General features: G+C 44.0%; 2 protein-coding genes across 2 annotated transcripts; one reads left to right on the plus strand and one right to left on the minus strand.

Annotated features, from left to right (window-relative positions):
• Positions 1-2,499: 2,499 nt before the first annotated feature.
• LOC105968788 (light-induced protein, chloroplastic) lies at positions 2,500-4,082 on the plus strand. Its single transcript, XM_012993456.2, has 3 exons — positions 2,500-3,184; positions 3,357-3,555; positions 3,644-4,082. The coding sequence occupies exons 1-3, from the start codon at positions 2,739-2,741 to the stop codon at positions 3,956-3,958; spliced, it is 960 nt and encodes a 319-aa protein (XP_012848910.2). The 5' UTR covers positions 2,500-2,738; the 3' UTR covers positions 3,959-4,082.
• An 822-nt stretch (positions 4,083-4,904) lies between these two features.
• Positions 4,905-5,252, minus strand: LOC105968327 (uncharacterized). Its single transcript, XM_012992957.1, has one exon. The coding sequence runs from the start codon at positions 5,250-5,252 to the stop codon at positions 4,905-4,907; it is 348 nt and encodes a 115-aa protein (XP_012848411.1).
• Positions 5,253-15,070: the final 9,818 nt, after the last annotated feature.

Raw genomic sequence — 15,070 nt, forward strand, 5'->3', positions numbered from 1 at the left:
CAGACATTTAATCAAAGGGGATCACTATTTCAAATCCCAACTTTTGCTTACTTGAATACCAAAAAAATAAAAAATAAATAATTAATTGTAAATTACTTTAATACTTAATGAAATTAAAACTAAAAAAATATTACAAATACTATTTTTCTTTCTTAAATACCAAATAATCAAAAACTCAAAAAACCATTTCCCTCCTTCTCCACCTCCTTCTTCTCCCTCCCCAAAAACCCTTCTAAAAAATCTTCCTCACAACAAACCCTTCTAAAAAATCTCACAACAAACCCTTCTAAAAAATATCAAAACTAAAGAAATTAAAACCTCACAAAACGTATAAAATTGAGTTATAAGACAATAATATGGTAGTATATATGAAAGGAGAACACATTAAGGTAAGTATCGATGTCTTTTTTGAGCTTCGAAGTCGATTTTGAAGTTTTTTTTTTTTGAAACCCGTCGGCAATTTTCGACACATACAGGTCGATTTTTTGGTCAATTTTCGACACCAACGTGTCGAAAAAGAAAAAAAAAAAAAAAAACCAAATTTCGACACCTACCTGTCGAAAATTGTCCAAATTTCGACAGGTATGTGTCGAAAAAATACTGTTGGTAAAAAAAAAAAAAAAAAAAATTTTTTTTTTTTTTTTTTTTTTTTTTTTTTTTACCAATAGTGTTTTTCGACACCTACCTGTCGAAAATTGTCCAAATTTCGACAGGTAGGTGTCGAAATTTGGTTTTTTTTTTTTTTTTTTTTTTTTCTTTTTCGACACGTTGGTGTCGAAAATTGACCAAAAATCGACCTGTATGTGTCGAAAATTGCCGACGGGTTTCAAAAAAAAAACTTCAAAATCGACTTCGAAGCTCAAAAAAGACATCGATACTTACCTTAATGGCTTCTCTTTCCACATATACTACCATATTATTGTCTTATAACTCCATTTTATAAGTTTTGTGAGGTTTTGATTTTTTGAATTTGGAGATGTTTTGGAGGATTTAAGAAGATGAAAAAGATAGGGTTTAATTGGGTTGTCGCGGCAGTTACGAGCACGTACGGTGGCGTTCGGCGGCGGCGGCGGCGGCGGCGGTCAGGGTTGGAGAGGAGAAGAAATGGTGGAGGTTTTTTTTTTTAACAACAAAGGGTTTTTTTCTTTTTTTTTTTATTTGGTTTTTGAATAGGTAATTTCTAATAAAATTTGATATAATTGATATTTTGTATGAAAGGGTGTTTTTGTAATTTTCTTTTTATTTTGGTTTTAAAGTAAGAAAAAACTTATAAATATGTACTCAATTGTGGTTTTCAACTAGGTAGTATTCAACTAAGCAAAAATTAGTATTCAAAATAGTTGCCCCCTTAATCAAACACTAGCCGGACTGACTGGAAATATGTACTTGTATTTGTCTATTTCTTCCTAGGCCTTTTCCTTTTTTTTTTTATTAAATAATAAATAATCTAATTTCCTGTTAGTCGCGAATAAGATAATTGCTACTATATACTAAAATATTTCAGAAAAAATCAGGCATAAAAGAATGTATACAGAGAGAGGAGCAGAATAATTCAGAATTGTACGCAAGACAAAACTTCAAAGAATGTAGTGCACCTAATGTATTTTTATCTAAATTTTTTAATTATTATTTCGTGGTTAATAATGTATTTGTACTTTGTTGACCAATGGGGTTGATTAATCTTTAACAACTACAACAATTTTATATTATTTTGTACTCGTTTTCGATTTATGTTTTAAATTCCATATTTGGCGTGACACAATCAAATACCAATCATAGTTGTATATAAAAAAAATATCTTAAAGGGCCTTTCGGGCTCTAAGCCCACAAGAGGTGGGCTAAATGATTAAAGTTGTAGTAGTTTTAACTAAGGGCTTAAAGGCCCAAATGCTGCCACTCTACAAATTTAATTTGCAGATGGCATTGTGCAAAAATTAAATAAAATAAAAAAAATTAATAATTTTTTGGCTTTTAATTTCTTCTTTCCCTTTTCTTATGATAAATTGGTTTAAATGTGGGTTGGCCGTTGGTAGGTGGGGGGTAATTGGGGTGGGGGCCGCGAGTATACACAAAGGGGATTTCGAGATTTGGAAATAAATCGTGTAATATTTCGAGGAAAATCGAATCAATTACATCGAAATTAGCACTTTCGAAAAATAATGAATTTTTTTTTTGAAATCGTAAAACTAATTCCAATACCATTTAATTAAAAAAATCTAAGAGTTCCGTAAAATTCGGCTGAAAAACTTGTTCGAAAAATATTTTTTTTCGTTTTCGAATTATTTTGTCACATAAAGTTTTATTACAATTTAGAAATTGACCCGGCCTAACTTCGCCTCACAACACAATCACATGCAATGTTATTTTATTTTGGGTTGAAAAGTACGAAACATGCAAAAAGTGTAATTAAAGCCTTTCTCTCTCTAACCTCTCTAACACTTCCCCCACAAAAAGAATTCCAAACCTAAAAATGGAATGGGGCGAAGTTGTGAAGAACATCTAATGTTTAATTTATATATTCTTTCGTATAATAATTTTTTTTTATTTAAATTGATTTAAAATCATAATTAAATGTTTATAATAAATATATACCTCAACAGTCAATTATTTCATTTCATTTTGTTGTATTATAAGTAGAGGAAGAAAACAGAGTTGCATACAGTACATTCGAATTAGGAATTCACAGAGTAAAATAAACACACCAAAAACAAAAGATTTGTTTCCTCTCAACTAAAAAAATGGCTTCCATCCCTTCCATCAGTCAGTTCCCCTGTAAATCTCTCCAAACCCGCTCCCACCGCCACTCCAAATTGATCCCTAGAAACGCCGTTAACCTCGTTAACGGCATCAATTTTCCCGCCATTTCCGTAAGAAGATCTGCGGAGGCGGCGAAGCAGGTTTTCACCGCTCGCGCGGCGGGGGGAGAAGACGAGTCCTACGAGACCGATCTGGCAGGAGTCGCGGTTCTGATTGAGCCGCCGCCGCCGCCGGCGAAGAAGCTGACCGAAATTGATGTGCTGAAGAAGCAGCTGTTGGATTCATTGTACGGCACCACCAGGGGGCTGTTCGCCAGCAGCGAAACTAGGGCGGAGATTCTGGAGCTGATCACCCAATTGGAGTGCAAGAACCCGACTCCGGCTCCGACTGAGGCTCTCACCTTGCTCAACGGCAAATGGATCCTTGTGTAAGTTTCCCTCTTCCAATTCTAAAGGTCATTTTCGTCTTTTTTTTCCCCCAACTTGAAATCGTTAAATCATAATTTAAATGCTCTGTAAAAGCGTGGTTTCTAAGATGCTATAATCGCATTGGTTGGTTATTTAATTTGTGTTCCTCTTTGCTATGAGGGAAAACTGCAGTTACACATCACATGTGAATTTGTTTTCTCTGTCAACCACGGTTGGAGCTCTGCCATTGGTTAAGGTCGAAGAGATTTCGCAGACGATCGACTCCGAAAGTTTCACCGTCCAAAGTTCGGTACTCTTCTCCGGACCACTTTCAACCACTGCCATTAGCACCAACTCCAAATTCGAAGTTCGAACTCCCAAACGCGTGCAGGTATATATATATATATACATCATTTAATTTGCACTCATTCTTGAAAACTAGTGTATATATATATTCATAATTGGTTGTGAAATTGCAGATTAAGATTGAAGAGGGTATTATAGGAACACCACAGTTGATATATTCGGTTGTACTTCCCGAAAACGTGGAGTTATTCGGACAGAATATCGATCTTACACCATTCAAAGAATTGTTCACTTCTGTTCAAGAAACAGCTTCCTCTGTAGCCACCACCATTTCCAGCCAACCACCATTGAAGTTCTCCATCTCGCATAAAGACGCAGAATCGTGGCTCCTTACAACGTACCTCGATGAAGAGCTTCGTATTTCCAGAGAAGATGGCGGGGGTATATTCGTCCTCATCAAAGAAGGCAGCCCCCTTTTGACCCCCTAGACATATTATTATTACTCATCCATGTTTTTCCATAAGATTTTTTTTTTCGATCCATTCTTGCTACAGTTGTGTTATTTATTTGTTGATTCCATGAAGTTTTAAATATATTCAGACATTATATGAATGGAGTGTTTATAATATGTTTAAAAATGTAAAAATAAATCGGTACATACTTGGTGGAATACCTCGAGTATAATGCATCGGAACTCGTTAGAGTTCATGGCCGTGATGTAATAATTCAAGAGTCGACGCAAATCCTTTGGCTCCTCGATTTTGTTCGACACGATAATCTGCTCCATTGGCTCTCTGAAATCTTCTCTGGGATTGTAAGAGGATTTCTCCATTGCCACCATCATTACAACCTTTTCTCCTACCATTGGATCTGCTTTAGTTTGCCGGAAATTATCCGAAATATGTGTGAATTTTCCAGATTCTTCTGAAGTAAAATGTGAGCTCCCAAATAATAGAAGTGTTGTTTATGAAATTAAACACTGAGATTAAAGTGCATATGTCCAAAAGTTGATGCCTGTCTGGATTTGCAATGCTGAAACTTATAAATTGTTTTGTTTATTGCATGGATCTGCCTTTACTTTCCTTTTTTGGAGTGCATTAGGTGGCATACTTTTTTCTAATTATGGCTCAAGTTTAACAACATATGTTTTATTATTTAAAAAAAGTACTCACTACTTCTTGATGTCAAAATGTAAAAAGAAAAAACAGGGCAAAATAAATCGAGTAAATTACGGCCACCCCATGAAGTACTCAGTACTTTTTCTGCTTTCGGTGTAGAGTTGAATGTTTTTTACCGAAAAATTACAACACTTGCCAAAGTTGCCAAAAAAGACATGATATCTTACCCCTCTTCGTAAAATTCCGTCCCTCAAAAGATAAAAGAAAATCCCATATGTTCGTAAGAAAAACGGACGAAATATAATTCAACATCAAATTAAATCTCTCGGAATGAATGAGCTCTAAGATTTTGATATCTGAATCCAGGAATTTCATCTTCATTCATCTCGTGGTGGTTAACGTCAACCACAGAGCAAACCCCGCTATTCCTTATCTTCTTTCTTCTCCAAAAAGCCTTTAACGAAAACCTGAAGAAACTAGTCGGCCATGATTTGCGTCGTCCTCCTCTCGAAGCAATTTCATCGAAGCTTCTTTCGGAACTCGTTCGACTACTCTCAACACGTTCGACTTCGAATTCTCTAAAGTACTCGATCTCTTTCTTCACCAGTGATCCTACGGTTCCACGCGTACCGATCTCCAACGGGGTGTTTCCATTTGCAGCCATGCTATTCAGCACTTCTTACTGGATGTTTTGTACTTCTCTGTGATACGGGCCATTCTGGAAAGATCCAATACGAATTAGGCCCACGACAAAAGGCCCATGGCAATTCGGCCCAATGATATAAAAAGACCATTAGGTCGTACGACCTCAACGACGAACTGCGGAACTTCAGCTCGCAGGCCCAGTATCGGCTCGTGGTAAATCGAGCCCAGGGTTATAAAAGGCCCAATACACACAATGGCTTGAGGGAAGGAAAAAACCCTAAAAAGGAAACCTTGGAGGCCAAGGTTTCCTCATTTATAAATAGGGAATGATATTGCGTTTTTCCACAGGCATAATATACATTTTTTCACATACTTTTACGTACTTCCAAAAAACTCGCTTTGAAATCATACTGACTTGATCGTCGGAGCTTTCCCGCCGGGAACACCTCCCGGCGTTGCAGGTCTTCTTTCTACCGGAATCCGACAGAGAGCTTAGAAGACGCGAGGAAGAGCCCCACGGACCAAATCAAGTGGCGCCGTCTGTGGGAAAAACCTAAAAATCAGGAGAAAACAGCTTCCGGGAAAAATCAGATCTACCCCCGGAAGTCCAGATCTGAGCTGAGAACGTGGAGAAAGAATGGACGGAGAAGACGCAGTCGCCCGGAATTTGCAGAAGGATTTGGATGCGGTAGCCCGTGGTGCACCGGTTGACCCATCGTCCGTTCAGAAAGATAAATCGGGGTGTAGCTTCCTTACGCCTGAAAAGGAGGGCCGGATCCCCTTCGCTCCAAGCAGCCCCTCTTTCGAGTTCCAGGATGGCGAAGCTGCTTCGAGAAGGCCAGCCACAACCCCCGCTCAGGCTCCCAATGAGCGCACGTATACCCGAGACGAGGTGGAAACCATGATCACCGCGGCCATCAGAAACTACACCCAAAGTTTACCTCACGATAACCGACTCAGGAGGGATCCCAGACATTCCCCGAACGAGGGACGAGCTGATGACGAAGGCGACAGTTATTCGGAAAATCGAAGAGGCGATAGTCATAGAGTCAGGACCGAGGTAGACAGCCTGAGACGCGATATGAATGAACTAAAGGCCTTACGGAACAGGCCAGCGCGAGATCTCGTGGGATCTAGCCCTTTCGCGAAACACCTTGATGATGACCCCATACCAGCTAGCTACCGACCCATTTCGTTCGAGTACAATGGCACATCGGATCCCGCCGAGCACCTAAGCCGTTTCAACAATACAGCATCGCTTCATCAGCTCACAGAAGGGGTGAGATGTCGTGCCTTCGCTACCACTCTAGCCGGATCTGCTCAGGCCTGGTTCGGTTTGCTGCCTTCCGGGAGCGTACAATCTTTCGAACAATTTGCCAAGGCTTTCATGAACCAGTTCGCCAGCTCAAAGAAGTGCAAAAAAACCTCCCTGTCACTATTTAGCATTCGCCAAAAGGAGAAAGAAAGCCTCAGGAGTTACATCAAACGGTTCACCTCGGCCACCCTGGAAGTCCCGACCACCAGTGATGAGGTACTCATGGCAGCTCTTTCTCAAGGACTGAGAGATGATGAGTTTTTCCGAGCTTTGGCGCTGGAGCCGTCCCCTGATTTCGATAACCTATTAGAAAGGGCATCTAGGTTCATCAATTTAGAAGAGGCCCGCCAACAGAAAGTGGAAGAATCTCACCAAGTCGCAAATGCACGAGTCAGTGAAGTAAAGAAAGGCAGGGAGCTCATGTTACCTCGCAGGGATGCCAATGCCCCTAGTCGGAGTATTGTCCCGGATGCTAAGGGATCTCGTTTTCAATCATATCAGCCCCTTACGGCTCCTCTGTCCCAGGTGTTGTGCGCGATTGAGAAGAGGGCTGATCTACGATGGCCTCGAACTGCTCGCGGAGCCCCCCGTCGAGATCCAACGTTGGGTACTTTTTGCCGTTTTCATAATGAATATGGACATACGACCGACGATTGCGCACATCTGAAGGACGAAGTGGAACGTCTCATTAGAGATAACAAAATCGGGGATTTTGTGAAGATAGATTCACCTCGGGGACAAAAGCGTGAAGCCCAGTTTGGGAACCCGCCACGAGCACCGCCACCACCACCAGCACCGAAAAGAGGGTACATTCAGATGATTTCGGGGGGTCCTACGGGAGGAGATACTCACCGGGCTAGGAGACGCCATCTCGGTAGCCTCAAAAATAATCATGAGGTTTGCCAAATCTCGACACCGAAGTATCGTCAATATCCCACTATCTCGTTTGGTCCGGAAGATGAAGCGGACCTAGAGGATTTCCATTGTGACCCTCTCCTCATCACGATTAACGTTGGGGGGTACGATGTCGCTCGCGCCTTCGTTGATCCAGGAAGTTCGGTGGATGTTATATCCTACGAATGTTTCCTGCAAATGGAGCTTGACCTCCCAATCTTCCCTGTCACTACTCCGATATTCGGGTTCACGGGGGGATCCCTGACGCCGGTTGGACAAGTTAAAATCCCTGTCACTATAGGAACGCCACCTCGGGCACGCACTCAAACTGTCAATTTCGTCATTGTCGAAGGGTCGCCAACCTCGTATAATATCGTGATAGGGCGACCGATGTTACATACCTTTCGGGCGGTCCCTTCAACCATTCATCAAAAGCTTAAGTTTCCAATTGATGGAATGGTGGGAGAGGTCAGGGGCGACCAAGCCCAATCGAGATCGTGTTACGTCGAAATGGTTAAGGTAGCAGAGAAAGGCCGACGCGAGACCCTTACCAAAGAAGATTTGGGAGACGAGAAGCGTCCCCGAGTTGATCCAGAGGATAAGGTAAATCATGTACAACCCATGGACGAATTGATGACAATTGACCTCGTCCCCGGGATGATGAAACAAACCCGGATAAGTAAGGATTTAGAACCACCTCTCCGAGATGAGTTGATAGCTTTATTGCGGTCTAATGAGGATGTTTTTGCTTGGCAACCAAGCGATTTGACCGGTATATCGCCACGAACTGCTGTACACAGGCTTAATTTACGACCCGAGTGCAGGCCCGTCAAGCAAAAACGGCGACACTTCGGTACCGAGAAAGACGAAATCATACAGAAGGAAGTTCAACGGCTTCTGGAAATCGGACACATCCGGGAAATTCAGTTCCCTACATGGCTGTCTAATGCGGTGTTAGTACAAAAAGCCAATGGCCAATGGCGAATGTGTATCGATTTCAGAGATTTAAATAAGGCCTGCCCGAAAGACGATTATCCTTTGCCTCGCATAGATCAGCTCGTAGATGCCACTGCTGGATGCGAGTTACTTAGTATGATGGATGCCTCGCAAGGATACCACCAAATTCCGCTAGACAAAAAGGACCAGCCCGCAGTCAGTTTTGTCACCGCCTCAGGGACTTATTGTTACGTGGTAATGCCTTTCGGCCTGAAAAATGCCGGAGCCACGTATCAGCGATTAATGGATAGGATGTTTCGGGCTCAACTCGGACGCAACATTGAAGTTTATGTTGATGACATGTTAGTTAAAAGCAAGAGACGCTCTACGCATCTCGCAGACCTAGCTGAGACCTTTGCAACTCTTCGTTTATACGGAATGAAGTTGAACCCTGCTAAGTGTGCATTCGCAGTACAAGCTGGGAAGTTCCTGGGATACATCGTTAATCGGGAAGGCATCAAGGTAAACCAAGATAAAGTAGAGGCCGTACTTCAGATGACACCTCCTCGTTCCATCAAGGAAGTCCAATCCTTGGCGGGAAAAGTTGTAGCTCTGGCTCGGTTTATATCTCGAATGGCTGATAAAAGCCTGCCTTTCTTCAAAGTGTTAAGGAAAACAGCTCAGTTCGAATGGACCACCGAATGCCAGCTCGCATTCGAAGCATTAAAACGATCCCTTACTTGCCTGCCGATTCTTAGCACCCCTGAAAAAGGTGAAACACTGTTCGTATACTTGTCAGTGGGCGATGAGTCCATCAGTTCGGTTTTGTTTAAGGAAGTTAATAATCAACAACGACCGATCTACTATACTAGCAAGATCCTCACTACGTCGGAAGGCCGATATTCTGAAGTCGAGAAAATAGCGTACGCGTTGGTCCTCACTACGCGACGACTCCGGCCTTATTTCCTGTCGCATACCATGGTGATTCGCACAAGCTTGCCCCTTCGGCAGACCCTAGGTCAACCTACCGCGTCAGGGCGAATTGTTAAATGGGCCATCGAGCTGGGACAGTACGAGATTCAATATCAGCCCCGTACCTCGGTCAAAGGACAAGCGCTAGCGGACTTCATCCGAGAAACCACCAGGATACCCATCGAGAAAGAGTGGAAAATCTACGTAGATGGTTCATCTACAACCTCGGGAGCGGGGGCAGGGATAATAGTTATTGATCCCACTGGAACAGAAGTCGAGTTTGCAGTTAGGTTACCTCGGGTCTCCAATAATGAAGCAGAATATGAAGCCTTTATCCGAGGTATGGAGATCGCTCAAGAGCTCGGAGCACGGGTGGTGCGAATATACTCCGACTCTCAATTGGTAATACACCAACTCGAAGGGGACTACGAAATAAAGAACGACAGAATGAAGAGTTATGTAAATAAAGCCCGAGCTGTACAAGAAACTTTTGAGGTCTGTACCATGCATCAAATTCCGAGAAACGACAACCAGCGGGCTGACTTTCTCGCTAAAGTCGGATCATCAGTCGTCGATTGTATCGAAAGAAAGATCACTATCCTTATTGCCCCTACCCCAACACCGGGCATAATGGTAATAGATGAAGAGCCCGATTGGAGAACGCCTTTGTTTAAATACTTCAGAGGAGAGCGAGCTGGCACCAAGAGAGAACAACACCGCTTGGCATATAAGGCAAGGCACTTTTTCGTACGGAATGGGACATTATATAAAAGGAACTTCACCACAGTAGATGCGAGATGTCTGGGAAAGCAGGAAATAAAGCAAGTTCTGGATGAAGTACATCGAGGTGGTTGTGGTGAGCATGGAGGAGCTCGAGCCCTCATGCAAAAGTTATATCGGGCAGGATATTATTGGCCCGGTATGAAAGCAGACACACACCGATACGTTCAACACTGCGCACAATGCCAAAAATATGCCCCACTTATCCATAAACCGGGGGAAGAGATGATCATCATGAGTGCCCCATGTCCCTTTGCTCAATGGGGGATTGACCTAGTTGGACCATTCCCTCAGACCACTGGCCGGAAAAAGTTCATCATTGTAGCGGTAGACTACTTCACTAAATGGGTCGAAGCTGAGGCCTTATCAAAAATATCAGAGGACGAGGTAATGCACTTCGTCTGGAAAAATATCTGTTGTCGGTTTGGTCTACCTAGAAGCATCGTATCGGACAATGGTACTCAGTTTAACGGAAAGAAAATTCGTGCGTGGTGCGAAGAAATGAAGATAACACAGAAATTCGTGGCGGTGGCGCACCCCCAAGCTAATGGTCAAGTGGAGTCCACAAACCGGACCATTGTCAACGGTTTGAAAAAGAGACTGGACGAATTAGGAGGCAGTTGGGTAGACGAACTGCCCTCAGTCCTTTGGTCTTACCGGACAACAGTCAAGGCAGCTACTGGCGAGACGCCGTTTCGGTTAACCTACGGGACCGATGCTGTCATCCCAGTCGAGGTGGCAATGGACACACTTCGCATCACCACATTTGATGAAAGAACAAACGATGATGCCCTGAGGACACAGCTGAATGAAGTTTTTGATCTGCGAGAAGCGGCGTATCTGCACATGGAACGAAGTAAGAACTTGATCAAGGCTCGATACGATCAAGGGGTACGATCTCGTACATTCCAGATCGGTGATCTCGTCCTGCGACGAGCAGACGCACTAAAACACACAGGAAAGTTAGAGGCTAATTGGGAAGGACCATACATGGTCACAAAATGTTTGGCTGGTGGAGGGTATGAGCTAGCAGACGTAGAAGGGAAACCACTGCCACGGGCATGGAATGTCATCCATTTAAAACGCTTCTTCGCGTAAAAAAAAAAAAAAAAAAAAAAAAAAAAAAAAAAAAAAAAGGGAGAGAGAGAAGGAGGACAGATAGTCAGTGAAATCGAGACACACCTTGTACGCACAAAAAACCATTAATAAACATCCATTTTCCGACCTGGGCTAGGCCCCGTGGTTTTTTCTCTCCTTATTTGGAGGGTTTCCACGTTAAAAAAGTACTTGTGTTATTTACTTAAGTTATAACTGTGGCGTTAACTCGCGTGTTTCATTGTGGCGTTAACTCGCGTGTATCATTGTGGCGTTAACTCGCGTGTTTTACTGTGGCGTTAACTCGCGTGTTTCATTGTGGCGTTAACTCGCGTGTTTCATTGTGGCGTTAACTCGCGTGTTTTATTGTGGCGTTAACTCGCGTGTTTTACTGTGGCGTTAACTCGCGTGTTTTATTGTGGCGTTAACTCGCGTGTTTCACTGTGGCGTTAACTCGCGTGTTTCATTGTGGCGTTAACTCGCGTGTTTTACTGTGGCGTTAACTCGCGTGTTTTATTGTGGCGTTAACTCGCGTGTTTCACTGTGGCGTTAACTCGCGTGTTTCATTGTGGCGTTAACTCGCGTGTTTCATTGTGGCGTTAACTCGCGTGTTTTATTGTGGCGTTAACTCGCGTGTTTCACTGTGGCGTTAACTCGCGTGTTTCATTGTGGCGTTAACTCGCGTGTTTCACTGTGGCGTTAAAACGCGTGTTTCACTATGACGTTAAACCACGTGTTTTACTAAAGTAAGTAAAAAGCATGTTTTAGTGTGACAATGGTTTGTGTTTTCTGTTGCAGCGCTAAGTCGCGTATTCATAAGCGAGATGATGAGGTCAAGCATCAAGTTGAAATATAAAAACAGTTTTCTGAGATCAAGTTAACTGATAAGCTTAGAGGATAAGCACAAATGAGAATGATCTGAGATATGGAAACATGAATTGAACTTGAAGTCAAGACAAGACGAATATCAAAGCTCGAAGCACGAATTTGAAAAACGAATAAAGACGCTTCTGAACATATGGAAAAACGGAGGAATTGTTAAGGATACATGGCAAAAAGGGAGTAAAAAATATAATGTTTAAAAAAGATACATATTCAGAATACAAAACAGAAAAAGGTTAAGTTTTCTTCATAGTCTTCACTTCGGGATGGCCGTGTCTGCTTCACTCCGATTCTCAGCATCCGGAGGGGGCGGCGAAACGAGGCCTGGCTGTGCCTCTTCGGAACTAACCGCCGTTCCAAGGGCCCCAATGTCTCCGGCAAAGTCGGTGATAGCCCCTTGACGGGAGAATTCTTCAACAAGGCCTTGATAAACCGGCCTCCACCACTCTAAGTTGGGATCCTCATTTACATCCCCCTCAAAACCCGGGATCACGTCGTCGGGGAGGTCCTCCGCCAGTTCGTTTTCCACCAACGGGAACTCGATGCCGGCACCGCCTAACCTCTTCCGAACAGCCGCAACCGCTGACGAAAAGAAGAAACGAGCTAAACCTGAAGCTTCTCGAGTAAAAGTGGTGGAACGCCATAATCGGTGAAAGAAGCGGCGAACAAACTCCTCGATGAAGCGAAGACCCTCGGGCGACCCCGGGAACAACCTTTGCCCCTCTTTCACCCCTTCGGTGAAATTGGTGGAAGCTTGTACTCCAGCTGCGAACAGCTCGTTGGAAAGCCCCTTAGCTTTCTCCTCCAAACTGGCATTGTGGGATGCAAGGGAGTCTTTTTCAGCTTCAAGGATTTTTTCTCTCTCTTTCAGCCTCTTCACTTCGGCAAACAGCCCCTCCTTCGAAGACTCCGACATCCCCAGGCTCTCCTTTAAACCCCGGACTTCCTTCCGGAGCTGCATCACCTCTTTCCTCTGATTATCATACGCCTCGCGTGACACATCGTCCCACCCCAAAGGACCCGAAAAGGCGATGGCGAATTGCTGCACCCACAAAGAGGTTAAATAGAGTTAATCTTAAATACAAGATGCAATGGCAAAGATTGATTCACAAAGACAGATTGAAACAAACCTGTGTAATGTTATGGAGAAGCAACTCAAGTCGGTCGCCCTTACTCATTTGCCCGAAATGGGCGACATCGGTGGGGAATGCCAAGGACCGGCACGCAGCAATGGCGTTTTCAGCATTCCGGCAGAGGTATAGTCCAAAGTCGGCCGGTAAAGCTGACCCAGCCGCCCCAAGGGCCAGCTCAGATCTCCGTTTCTTCGGAGCAGGTTCTCTCTCTACCACCTCTTCGGTCGAGGAAGGAGGCGGTGACTGGGCGAGAACTATCGCAGAGGATTGTTTAAGAGGCTCAGAATCCTCAGTTCGCGAAGCAGGTCCACCGCGGGCGCGAGGAGGAGCGGCGTTTTTCTTCGATGGCCTAGGCCTTAGAGCCCCTTCCTCCGAGGATCTTTTCTCGGATTCAGCGATTAGAGGACGCTGAAACTCGGACGCCTCGAACCCAGGTTCCGGATCGGACGGACGGGTAGCCGGCTTGTCACCTCGGAACATCCTCTTCATCCTTAGATCTACGAACCAAAACAAACGGGCAAGGGGAGATACGTGGGTGAGATACGAGACATTCAAGTACATAATTAGCGAAGCAACAAAAGACAAACCGACCCAAGTGAGACAGTGAGTCGAAGTAAGAATTAGTGTTATAACCGAACCCACCTAAATCTTCTCGAGTTAGAGAATATGTGCCGTTGTCATGAAAACGGAAGTGGCGGAGCATCGGCGGAAAGCTGGTGAGGCTATCCGGGACGCCGTGGCTCGGTTGAAAATGGGATATCATTTTTAATAAACATTCGTCAACCGCCAAAGGTTTACCTCTTTTCTTTTCAGGTAGGGTGGCGAGCCAAGGACATAAATAGGGCGTGTCAACAGGATTTCTGGCAAAGAAATAATGACCTTGCCACCCATCGGTTTTATTAGGTGGCATCAGAATTTTAAAACCCGGACGAGCCGAGATAGAGACATGGAAGGGACTCGAATTCTTTAACACCATTACGCTCCGGAAGCGAGCTGGCGTGGGAATTACCCCCGACCAGGCGCATAGCATGCGAAATCCAGTCATGATTATTATGGCATGGGGGTGGAATTGGTTAAGGGACACGTTACACACTTGAGCAATCTCAGAAAACCAGGGCGAGATGGGAAAAGATAGACCGAAATAGAATTGCTCTGAAAACCAAGTACTAAAACCTAAAGGAGGGTTTAGAGGGCGATCATCTCGCGAAGGCAGAATCAATTCGACATCGGCAGGGAGGCCTATGTCGCGAACTAAGTTGGTTAGATCTGTCTCGCTCAAAGTGCTAGGTCCCCATTGGTCATCCAGATCTCGCCCTTCAGATAGGGAAGGAGAACCACTCCTCGCAGAAGATGAAATCTCTTTTCTGCCCCTCTTCTTGGGCCGCTCTAAGAGTTTGCCCGAGGGGGAGAAATAGGGTCCCTCCTCCGACGAGGAAGAAATAGAAAAGGCGGGGTTTTCACCCCCCTCCCCGGAGGGCACTTTTTGGCCGAAAGGATCAGGGGAATGGGCTGACATTATCGAATTGAAGAATAAGATGGAGGTAATAAAAGATGGGGAAGAGAAGTAATACCTTGGCTAGAGAGAAAGAGTGGGCTTGAGGGAGGAAAGCTCTGTCTCAGAAAATGGAATCACCAGAAATCAAGCAGGAGGAGAGACGTGTAGGCAAAAAGAAAAAACTTTTACAAGTTGGGTTAATGAGGTATTTATAGGGAAAGAGATAAGAGGAAATTAGATCTCAACCACTCATTCGGACGAACGAGATCAAAAGCAGGCCGCCTCGAATTCGGCGCGGAAAGCACCGATTGAAATTCCCTCATTATGACCTAGGG

The sequence above is a fragment of the Erythranthe guttata genome, chromosome 13 (assembly GCF_056151865.1).
Source record: "Erythranthe guttata isolate IM_541 chromosome 13, IM_541, whole genome shotgun sequence".
Lineage (NCBI taxonomy): Eukaryota > Viridiplantae > Streptophyta > Magnoliopsida > Lamiales > Phrymaceae > Erythranthe > Erythranthe guttata.